Source organism: Larus michahellis, chromosome 3, assembly GCF_964199755.1.
Source record: "Larus michahellis chromosome 3, bLarMic1.1, whole genome shotgun sequence".
NCBI lineage: Eukaryota > Metazoa > Chordata > Aves > Charadriiformes > Laridae > Larus > Larus michahellis.
Window position 1 is genome coordinate 14,500,538 of NC_133898.1, and position 12,143 is coordinate 14,512,680.

Sequence of the window (12,143 nt, forward strand, 5' to 3'; positions counted from 1 at the left end):
GGCCTCTTCTGCCATCAGAAAAGGTCTGTAGGAAGAACGCAAACTCTGTGCCTGACATTTTAGTGAGTCAGATCTTGAGCTTGCAGGGGTTTTTTGATTATGCTGAAATATTGTCATCAGGAAGCTGTTACCAGAGTAACTGCTCTGTAGTGATTTTTAGCGCTGGAAGAATCACAGGATGTAATTCTACCTCAAAAATGAGGAGTTTGAACCAGCAACACACGTGCAATTGTACTGGGTGTTCCGTACTATATGAACGATGGCAAAGCTTTGCATAACAAAAGGAGTTCTCAAAGTATTCTGTTTACTTGGATTTTTAATACATAATAAGTATCTGTAGCCTCCAAGAACTGTACTTCATTACTGAATTTAACAGTAACTTTAGCTGCCCTGCCCCAAATAAATTTTAACCTTACACTAGTTTGCCACATTCCCATCTAGCTTAGACTTTATTTCTCACAGAGTAGTCAATCCAGAGCCAAAGGAATCAGGAGCATAAATATACAGTCCCTTATTTGCTTCTGATCCTGGGAAGTGTAGTACTAAAATGGGAAGTAAGGACCTTTCATGGCAAAATGGCAAAAATGTAAATATTTAGACAATTTAGGGTATGGACCATAAAAAAAAGAGACTACTACTTAAGATGACTTCTTAATGAAGCTGTGCCGTAGGGAGGGTTATTTGGGGGATTCAACCTTTTTTTTTTTTTCTCCTTTTTTTTTTTCTTTCTTCTCTTTGCTTTCTCCTATTTCTTTTCTCCTGACCAAGGTCTCTGACCACTCTTTAGCAGAGGGGAACAAAGGAGGATAAGCAGCTGCAAAGATGACAGGGCTGGTGGGGCAGAGACAGTAGTCTGGGGATAAGATGAAGCAATGCTGGTTTGCGGGCTTCCGTTGTCAAAATAATCCCTACAAGCACACAGAGAAAGTTCTTATGTTTGGTGCGGTGATTGCCAACAGGTAATGGGTTGCTCCATTGTCAGAGTATTGAACAGATTTTTCTGGCAGGCGGGACAGAGGAAGATTTCTGTGGGTTGCAGCTTTTATAATCTAGCTGGGAATAAAAATTGCCTAAGTAGCTTTGAAGAGAAGTTTGTCCAAATGTGACCATAACAAAGAAAGGAGGTGAAATGTTCAATCAATGTATGCGTGTACACCTATATCTGAAGTGATTGCCACATTTCAACAAGCTAATAGAAGAACGCTATGGCTTATCTTAAAGCTGGCTGTTAAATTGAGGACAAGTGAAAGAAAAAATTCTTACGGATAAAATAATTTATGTGTATACTAATTATATGAATTCTCAGGAGGAGAAATGCCAGTCCGGGGTGCCAGCAGTGCCGTTAGCTTTGTGATAACTTCTGCTGAACTGAGTGATTGCTTATAGGAGGTTAGCATGTCTACTTTAATTTTATTTTTTTTTTCCAAATTTTTCACAGTCTAGTAAAGGACATGGATAATGTTTCTCCTGAGAAAAATGATGTAAAAAGCTGCCCCCGGGACTCTGGATATGACAGCCTATCCAACAAGCTAAGCATATTGGACAAGCTCCTCCATACTCACCCTGTGTGGCTGCAGCTTGGTCTGAATGATGCTGAAGCCATGGAAATTCTGCGGGCCCAGCCTCCTGGGGTAAGAAGTTACACTTCAATTTATTTGATACAAGTGTTAAACCAAACCAACACAAAAAAACCCAAACCAACCAACGTCCCACCCCCATTTCTTCTGTGCTTTGGATAATCCAAGTGAGGGCTTCCTGAACGCTTGGCAGCTGGACCAGTTAGTGTGACCTGTTACCTGGGATGATAAGCTGGGGGACTGGTTTGGGGTCCTCTGGAGTTGAGAACTAAACTGCTACAATTACGGCTCCAAAGCTGGACCTTGCTAACCAGGGTTGTATGTAACGAATGTATTTCACCCATAAGAAGAAAGCAATATAAATGGTAAATGTCAGCATTTTATCCTTCACTGGTGCCTGCATTAAATTTGCTGTGATGGAAACAAGATCCTGTCTGCGTGGATGAGGCTGATGGCATGTTTCTAATGCTGCGTCCATCATGGTGCAGAAGGATTGCATGAATGGGCTGGTGGGACATAGGAGCGTTCCACCATCAGGCTCCTCTAGGCTCTGCAGCTTGACTCAGCATTTGGGGTTTGCTGCATGTTAAACTGGAGAGCTTGGAGAAGGGATTTGGTGTCATGTGTCTGTATTATTCGAGAACGAGACACTTTTAGAAAAGTTCTGCTGCCCTTTTACACCAAGCTGTTGAACCTGGTGCAGTAACAACTGAGTAAGATTCTGAGATGTTTTATGTACATCAGAGATCATGATATTCTGGTTCCTTTTGTCTATGACCTGTCTCTATTAAGGCATGTGTGATGAGGCTCAAACCATGTCCTCTTGCATTCTCCCCAACAGATATTTCTGGTTAGGAAATCTTCAAGATTGCAGAAGAAAGTCATCTCTCTGCGTCTGCCCACTGACTGTGGGTCCTGCCTAAAAGAATTTGCAGTAAAAGAAAGCACATACAGTAAGTTGTGGGTTACGTGCTTTTCAGTTATTTGTCACCCTGTATGAGCCAGGAGCACTCTGCATTGGTGAAACCTGCAGCAGAAGGTACCCAAAGTCATGCAAATAGTGTCACAGACTGCCTACAATGCTGCCTGCAGAGTGCTCTGCAAGTGGGTCGGGCACATCCTGGAGAAGGGAACATATACAGAAATGCTTAAGTCTGTGCTGGAAACAACTGGAATATTTATTTTATGTACCTTGCTGAATCCAGGATTCATTGATTATTATGGGTAGTTATCCTCTCCTGTAGAAACACATTCTATAATGCTGTCTGCTGTCAATGAAATGACCTTGCATTTCCTTGTAGTCAGGGAACTGTTCTTGGATGAGACTCTGACATGGGCTGTCTCTGTCTACAAATTTGGGTGTGGTATTTTTTTAAATGTAATAACTAGAAGGATTTTAACCCTTTGGAACTGTTTCTGATGTGAGAGCAATGATCTATTTTTTTTAATTCCAACTATGTTTGTCCCCCGTTTTCCAATAGAAATGATCAAATGTTAGGGTTCCAGTCAATTTCAGACCAATACTGCCCTCATCTCTTCAGAGGGAGGGTGTGAAAAATATCATAGAATTATAGAAATACAAGCTTAGAAGAGACCTCAAGGACCATCTGGTCCAAGAAGATGCTAGACAAGATGGCCCAGCGCCCTGTCCAGCCAAATCTTACGTGCCCAGTGTTGAGGATTCCACCGCTTCCCTGGAGACATTATTCCGATGGCTGATCTCACTGGGAAAAACTTTCCTCTTGTGTCCAATTAGAATGCCTCCAGGAGTAACTTGTACCCATTACCTCTTGTCTTTTCCATGTGACTCCTTGTAAAAAGGGACTCTCCATGTTCTTGGTAGCCACCCTTTAAATACTGGAACATGGTGATAAGGTCTCCCCTAAGCCTTCTTTTCTCAAGGCTGAACAAAGCCAATTCTCTCAGCCTTTGCTCACACGGCAGGCTTTGATTGTCTTTGTGGCCCTTCTCTGGGCCCTCTCCAGCCTGTCCACATCTTTTCTGTATAGCAGGGACCAAAACTGAGCAGAGCATTCCAGGCGTGGCCTGACAAGCGCTGAGTAGAGTGGGATAATGATTTCTTTATCTCTGCTGGTGATGCCCCTGTTGATGCAATCCAGCATCATGTTGGCTTTTTTTTTTTGCCACAGCAGCACACTATTTGTTCATATTGAGCTTGTTGTCCACCAGGACCCCTAGATCCCTTTCCACAGAGCTGCTCCCCAGACAGGTAAATCCCAGCCTGTGCTGCACTCCTGGATTAAGTTTTCCCAGGTACAAGACTTTACACTTGTCCTTGTTGAATTTCATAAGATTCTTGTTAGCCCACTCTTCCAGCCTATTAAGGTCTTCCTGTGGGGTGGCTCTTCCTTCTGAAGTGTCCGCTTCCCCACTCAGTTTGGTATCGTCAGCAAACTTCATCGGAGTACACTTGATCTCATCATCCAGGTGAATTATGAAGATATTAAACAGCGTTGGGCCCAGAATTGGTTCCTGGGGGACCTCACTTAGGACAGGTTGCCAGTTTGAAAAGAAGCTATTTATCACCACCCCCTGGGTGCGGCATGTCAGACGGTTCCCCACCGCACAGACCTCTTGTCTAGACTGTAAAGCATCAGTTTCTCTGGGAGGAGGCTGTGGTGGGTAACAGCGTTGAAAGCCTTGGAGAAATCCAGGTAGATAATGTCTGCAGCTCACCCCATATCAACTGAGCAGGTTACTGTGTTGTAGAAGACAATCAGGTTGGTTAAGCGCGATTTGCCCTTGGTGAAAATCTGGGCTGCATTTCTCAATCATGTGTTTCATTTGACTTGTGATAGCCCCCTTCTATTTCTATTAGTAAACCGAGATAATTTTAGTTGAGTTTTGCCTTTTTACCTCTCCCTCCCCTGCCCCCAGCAACAAAAAGTTCATTCTGTGTCTGGTTTTGCTTCCAGTTACAAACATGGTATGACAAAGAGAAGAGAAATCTATTAATGACAAATTGATCTAAGTGTGTTCTAAGGTGTTTGTAGCCTTGTTTTACTAATTAATTTCTTCTCTCCCATCTAGAAAATAATAATATATTGTCTTTCATTAATATAATGTTACCACAAGGGGGAAGTATCTACTAATGTTTTTACTCACCAGTCGTAGCTGAGGTTTTAATTGTAGTCAGGGATCTGACAACTCATCTTCTCTTAGCATGCCCCTAGATCACTGGCGTGCTTACTGTCTGCATTGTTAGTGTCCCTTTTAAAGAAATCCCTTTTTCCAGGCTCATAAAAGACCGGGTTGACCTGTACTTCTGTGTAAAGGTTGGATAAAAGATCAGTACCTGGCTTTTGGCTTTCCCCACCAAGGAGCCTGCTTTCAGAGCAGATGTCTGAAGCATCTGCGGCAGTGGCAGTACTCTCCTGGGGAGATGAATTTCAAAAGCATTCCTCTGACGGTGAAATGGCGACAGTGTGTGCACTGCACCAGCCTGAGATTCACCTCTGTGATCTGGCTTTTCTAACTCGGGGATGGGCTGAAACAATCACAGACTTCACATTCACACCTTTGTAGAAGTTGTCCAAGACTGCAAGAGGCCGGTGTTCGTGTACTCCAGGAACCTGTCTTATGCTACCATTGTATTTCATGAATACTCTTCCTTCTGTTGTGGTCTCCGTTGTGTCCAGAGGCAAAAGATCTAGATTGTTTTGCTCTAGGAGCTGCTTCTGCTTGGTTTTTGTAGTCATTGGGTAAGATTTGCCACTGGAATCAGAGCGAGCTTAATGTAATTGAGGGGGAAATCACTTCTGTGTCTTTATTGCTGTGAACAAGTATTTATATGAATAAGAAGCAATGGTATGGAGTGGTAATAAAATGAAAGGCATTGTTTGTGTCTTCCTCCCCCACTGTGCAAGGCAACGGCACGAAGCAGAATTGTCTTGAGTTTTCTTTTAAAGAGTTTTTGGGTTAAATGGTTCTCTCAAAGCGAGTGAAAATTTATGATCTCCCATTAGGTGCTAACACATCTGGGGAGAAAACAAGTGTGTAGGATGGAATGCAGGAGGAGGAAATAAGAGAATTAAAATTAGGTATATTAATACGCTGGGCAGACAAGGCCTTGGTTATTAATTTATTGTCTGTTAGAAAAATGTTGTGCAATTCTGATCATGCTTGATCTGGTTCCCAGGAATTAGACCATATGTTTGGAAAACAACAACAACAAACCCACTACCAAGACTGTCAGTATATTCTTGAAAATGCCTTTAGGAGAGGCATGCGCTCCTCTACACAGTTTTTTTTGTCTTAACCAAACAGTTAGTTTGGTAGTTCGATGGTACAAACTTATTAATTTTATGCAAAAATCTGAGATGCATTTTATTAAGCTTTTCTAAGAAATGGTGCATAGATGTGTGATTTTTTATTATTTTTTTCCCCCCTCTTGTAACTTTCTTCACAGCATTTTCCTTGGAGGGATCTGGAATAAGTTTTGCTGATTTATTCAGGCTCATTGCTTTCTACTGTATTAGCAGGTAAGATGGTGTTATGTTCTGAGTCACGTTTGCTAGACTGTTACGAAAAAAAGAGAGTCTCAAGGACTGGTTCAGCACAATATTTATGTTGCCAATCTACAAATATTCCTGTGTAGTCTTAGAAAGTAATGGGAGAAATAAGAGATGAGAATTGGAAGCAAGTCCCTCTGTCTTATTTAGTACTGATTATTGGAAGGTTGGTGTTACGCTACCCACCATGGCAAGATGTTGCCAAGTTGAACTTCAGATGATATCTTGTAATGCATTCTTAACTGCTCTATAACTCATTTAATAAGCACCATAAACCATCTTGCAATGTCCATTTCTCGGAATTGCTAGCAAAAAGCATTTTTGGAGCATAATGGAAAAAAGTCAGATCACACTGTAGAATGTGACAACAGAGAGATGAGAATGTCAGTTGTGAACAACAAAAATAGCCTCATCAGCTCTCTAGTTTATGGTTGCCCAACTTGTTTTCAGGTAGCATGCAGAGAAAAAAAAAAAGTCGGTGTTTTTTTATCTTTTAAGTTGTTTTCAATTTGACTTGACTTTACTGGTGAAAACTTCCAGACTGATGCTCAAGCCTTACATTTGTCCACAGACAGGACACGGCCAAACTGCACACCTGTGCATTTTCTGAAGGAAGGTGAGAGAGGCCACTTGGATGGTCTTGGTCCTTAGTCACTGCAGTGAGGTTGCCAATTAGTGCTGACAGTGGTGGTTTGTGGTGGAGAAGCATCTAGACCCTCTTTCTTACAGGCCTCCATTTTGCCAAGCCGTACATGCGTGTGATGAAAGAAGCGTTTATACCACATAAGTAATTGGTCAGCACTCAGATGAGAAATGAGCTGAAACTGCATTTAAAAGCAGTGTAATGATGAGAGATTCTTTATCTTGTCGCCCTTTCAGTTCTGCGCATTAGCCAGGCTCTGGTAAATTCCCTTTAAGTGCCTACAGGGAGCACGCAGCAAGTGTAGATTTCTTTGCATTAGTTTAGCCCTTTTCTTTCACCGAAGGCTCCAAGTTGCTTCACGTTTGCTAATAGTAAGCCCACAGACACGCAGTAGCTTGTTGCCTTGCTCATGAGTCTTGTAACTGAGAGTCTCTCTCTGCAAAGGGCTTTTAATTTTCTTAACGGCATTTTCAGTCATCCGAGTGTGAGTTTAGTATCCTGATGCAGTCAGGCCTCCCATTCAAGAAGCACGTACAAAACTGCATAACCAGGCTCTTCACCCATGTATTGTTCTGTTCCTTTTCTTGTTGCCCTTTGGGGAAGGAAGTAAAAAGAGTGTCCATCACAACTTGGACATGGTGTTAATGCTTTCTTAGTGCTTCTTCTTAAACACAACTTCATCTGCAAACCCATCCACAGATACCAGCAATAAATACAACTTCAACTGCAAGCCTGTCCATAGATTTCAGCAAATGAAGCTCACTCTTTGATTGTGGGTACGCTTTCGGAAGTGGATGCTTGTTTCCCCGATGGGTGGAGAAACATCCTAAGTGTTTCTGTTTGCCTGATGTTCCTTAAAGTGGCAGCATCTACCCAGCGTCCTTGTCATCTTCAGGCAGCAATCTAGGATTGCTGGGGACGCAAGAGGAAAATGTACAGACTGCTTAAGGAGGCAGACAGGTAGCTATCGTGAGAAAGAGAGTACCATTTGGTATGTCACAGCAAAACCAGGAGGATTTCCTAAAACCAGAGGGAATTTCTTGCAATAGATACCCAGTCAGTTTGTATGAGGAGTCAAGGGTTACCTATCTCTGTATTGAGTCCATGATGTTCTAGAGTCCAGATTATCTGTGATATGATGTTGGAAGTGTCTTTTAAAATCCTTTTTAGCTAGTGTATCAGTCTCGTGCATATGCTTGATTTGAATTCGAGTGGCATTCTGAGATCCTGGGGTTTTTTTTCAACAAGTTAACATACAACATCGAGAATATTTGTGATAAAAATCCACTCTGTCTGGGCTACAACCGACGGTTGGCTTGTTTACAGCCTTAAAAAAAAAAAAAAAAAAAATGGTGACACCAGTTGTGTGTAGGATTCCTGTGCTTCGTTTGTTCTCATTTACTCTTAATTACCTAGGTACTCGTACAGATTTTGCAGGTTAGCATGCCCTGTTGTTTGAGGGTGTATCGGTACCAATTGGGCAAGCAAGAGATATAGTATTGGTTCATGGTACTACTCATACAACGTACATGTGGTTAGTTTTGTCCCTTAAAAATCTCTGTATAAAAGCCTTTTAGGTTAGATTTGGCTTGTTTTTGTTCCTGCATTCATGCATCTCCCTTTGTAAACATCCACTGAGCTTCTAGTATGCAGTGAAGAGAAACCACATGAGAATAAATTATAAAGACTTTTTTAAATGAAGTATGTTTTCAGCCTAGGACAGACTAAAACATCCCAGCTTAAAAATTTTTAGGGTAGCTGCCCAAGTACTAATTTACACTTTTATTCTGAGAACTGGAATTCAACTTTAAGAGCAAGCAACAGCATATTCAGAAAATATGAAGCTTTGCTGAAGTGTTAAGGGCAGATAACACTTTTGCATCTCACTGGTATGCTTCTAAAAGCTGCTGCTATAATGGGAGAAAATATTGGACGACTGCGGAAATGAGCCTAAAAGAGAGCCTTGGGGACTTGACTGTCATTTGCACTTCACACCACTTCCCAATGTAAAGGAGGCCTGGGGTTGGTAATGTTTTCACTGTGCTCTGCGTTTAAGGCTGTTGCTACCTGCCACAGCTCAAGAAGAAAATAAGAATCAGAGCCCAGCCTCTGACAGTGTTGAAAACAAATGCTTTTAAAACCATGGATGTTGTAGTGAGAACTGTAACTGTTTTTCTTTCTGACGACAGGGATGTCCTTCCATTCACCCTGAAGTTGCCTCATGCTATTGCTGCAGCAAAGACAGAAGCTGAACTTGAAGAGATTGCTCAGCTTGGACTGAGTAAGTAGTTCTTTACATAGATGTCATTCCCTGGAGCATTGCTGTAAGCTTGAAGAAATAGTCTGTATCAGTAAGTAGTTCATATTGGTCAGTGATGATGTAGATTTCATTTAGAAAAGCAGCTTCTCTTATTAGGAAGGCCAAACCTTGTATCATAGAATGGTTTGGGTTGGAAGGCACCCTAAAGATCCTCTAGTTCCAACCCCCCTGCCTTGGGCAGGGACACCTCCCACTAGCAGCCTCCAGGCTGCTCAAAGCCCCATCCAGCCTGGCCTTGAACACTTCCAGGGATGGGGCATCCACAGCTTCCCTGGGCAACCTGTTCCAGTGCCTCACCACCTTCACAGTAAAGAGTTTCTTCCTGATATCTAATCTAAATTTCCCCTCTTTCAGTTTAAAGCTGCTACCCCTCATCCTATCGCTACACTCCCTGATAAAGAGTCCCTCCCCATCTCTCCTGTAGGCCCCCTCCAGGTACTGGAAGGCCGCTATAAGGTCTCCCTGGAGCCTTCTCCTCTCCAGGCTGAACAACCCCAACTCTCTCAGCCTGTCTGATCATCTTTGTGGCGCTCCTCTGGACCTGTTCCAATGGGTCCATGTCCTTCCTGTACTGAGGACTCCAAAGCTGGAGTACTCCAGTACGCCATGTGGGGTCTCGCTCACAAATGTGGGTCTCACTCACAAATGGTGACCTCGGTGCTCTTCCTGCCTTCTGTGATATTTGTGTTAGTGCTGTTTCTTTCCTTCCTCCTCCTCTCCCCTCTCTGGACAGCCCTTTGGCAAAGCAAGTCTTAAAATTCTCAGACAGAGGTTTGGTGTCTGAGGCTAATGTTGGCTGCAGGCTCATATAGGAGGCACCAGCTTGATAATTTGCTGGAGTTGCCAGAAGAGTGTAGGAACTGAGGTTCACTGTTAATAAAACCTATGTTCAGATTGACATGTGATTTTAGAATGGTGATTTTTGAGATCAGTGGCTTGGTGCAGTAGCATATTAATAAAAGGAGTGCATGCATAGTATCTGCAGAGTGTATCCATGCACATTGGTTTGGTGAAAATTTTTTTTAAATAACAAAGGAAAATGCAATGACATATCCTTGCATCACCTGACTGCTACAATTAAATGCGGGCTCATTGCACCTTCAGCTTGCAGGAGATGCAAAGCCTGGCGGGATTGGAAACACGTGCTCCACCCAGATGAATCGTTGAGCAACTCCTGCAAAGTGCTGAATGGCCTCGTTTCCTTTTGCAGGAAGGGAGGGTTGACTGTCAGCAGTCTTTGTCCCCGTAGATTTTTTTTTTTTGAATCATCTTTGATTTAGAAACGGATCCTCACTAACTCACGAGTGTTAGCATGAGGCTCTCTAGAACTATTTGACGGGACTTTGCAGCAAAGCCACGCACAGGGAAGCGTTGCACTGCTTTGCGTTTTGTTTTGCTGCAGCAACAATGCAATTAAGGTATTTGTTTTAGAGAGGAGACAAATATACTTCTGCGCTGCTTACCTGCAAGTTTAGGTAATTAGATGAAAGCATGGATTTTCGTGGGAATAGAGGCAAGCATGGAACCGTTGATTAGGTGTTTGGACAGAAAAAAAGAAAAGGGACGATTGGGATACAGTGTAATGATGACAGTCTCCCAGTGACGCTTAGAAGCCTCAAAGTAACATTAGGTGAGTTTCTCCACAGGAGATGATAGTGGTGGTGTTGGCCAAGCTTTCCAGACTAACCATGCTGGTTTTGCCCTCAGTACCTGAGGGCACCATGGCCTACTTGCTGCAGAATTAGTCTTGCTCTTGAACAGTCTCTGTCTACATTGTGTGGGTTGTTTGTTTAAGCTAATACATTTGAAAGCTGAGGAGGAGACTGATGGATCAGTGTCTGGCTGTGGTTGGTGTATTTGGGATAAGTTACCTGTTATACACCAGATTAAGATCACAGTTTCTGTGAGCAAAAACCAGACAACAAAGCTGAGATTTTGGTGGAGTTTTAGGTGTCCACGTGCAAAAAAGAATACACCAGGAAGTCAGCCCTTCAACACTGTGGACCCAAGAGATGCCTTAAACTCCCAAGGGCCCTTCCTGTTAAGTGTGAGCTTTCCTTAAGCAACACAAAGGCACAAAACACCCTGGTCTGAACACGGAGATTTGTAGAGCTCTGTTGTGCTGTAGGCTCAGAGGGAGAACTGCATGTGGCCCAGCACACCACGTCAGGAAGAACTGGTGGTAAAGCTATCAAGGCTGTTGCCAACCTGTAAGGTTTCACGTGCTGAACATAAGATTCCCCCTCTCAGTTTCTCTTTGTGTCTCACCTGCGGCAGTGCTTACATCATGTGTGTTTGCAACAGCCCACGTGCCAGGCACACTGGCCGGTCCGGTGAGCGATCTGGAGGCAGGACATGAAGTCACGGAGCAGGAAGAAAACAGCAGCATTGCATGACTACGTAGAGAAATATGTCTGTGCCTACATATGTTCTCTGGCAGTGGCCTGTCACCAGGAGCCATTTCCTGTCTTCTGGCCCCTAGAAAAGACACAGCTGTTGGGCATGGACCCTGTTGTGGAGTGCTAGGCATTCATGCAGTTGGGCCCAGGTGTCATTGCTCAACAGCCCAAATGTGGCATCTTGACACTGCTGAAAAAGGGTCCGTGTCAAGACTGGCAAAGTGTAGCAAAATCTCCCTCCTCTGGTATTTCTCCCTTAAATTTCAATCCAACTGCTGTCCTTAAGGGCTTGTCTGGTTTCAGCCTTCATACCTTCAGGAGCCTGATGGGCTTTACCATTGACTCAGTTCCACAAACATGCTGATGCTTTGGTGGGACAAGTGCGGAGGCTGCAGATGAAACTTGTTGGTTTAGCGCAGGTTTTCCACACTGCTGGTGTGCGACTGCGTATTCAGTCTATTTATGTGCTGCTGAGAGTCTAAAACCTCAGGGAAGCTGTGCCACCATAGCAAAGGCAGGGCTGCAGGCCAGTGCTTTCAAAGAGACACAAGCATTTGGTCTGTGTAGCTACAGATTATGCGTGCACCCACCACAGCAAAATGTGATCTGTTTTTTCATGTGTAGCTTCATTTGTTTGCTATCAAAAGAAACCAAAATCTTTGTTGAGTTGCT

At 43.3% G+C, this 12,143-nt stretch overlaps 1 protein-coding gene across 12 annotated transcripts in view; it reads left to right on the forward strand.

Moving 5' to 3' along the window:
* RIN2 (Ras and Rab interactor 2) overlaps positions 1 to 12,143 on the forward strand; it is an 85,113-nt gene that overhangs the window by 51,027 nt on the left and 21,943 nt on the right. For 11 of the 12 annotated variants that reach the window (XR_012585947.1, XM_074578705.1, XM_074578708.1 and 8 more), the window contains 4 exons: positions 1,439 to 1,631; positions 2,419 to 2,530; positions 6,007 to 6,079; positions 8,942 to 9,033. Coding sequence is in view for 11 of the 12 variants with exons in the window: in XM_074578705.1 (XP_074434806.1) it covers positions 1,439 to 1,631; positions 2,419 to 2,530; positions 6,007 to 6,079; positions 8,942 to 9,033 (470 nt within the window). In the remaining variant the exon portion in view is untranslated. Of the gene's footprint in view, positions 1 to 473; positions 960 to 1,438; positions 1,632 to 2,418; positions 2,531 to 6,006; positions 6,080 to 8,941; positions 9,034 to 12,143 lie in introns of those variants that run through there. The other variant, XM_074578707.1, reaches the window with a different exon arrangement.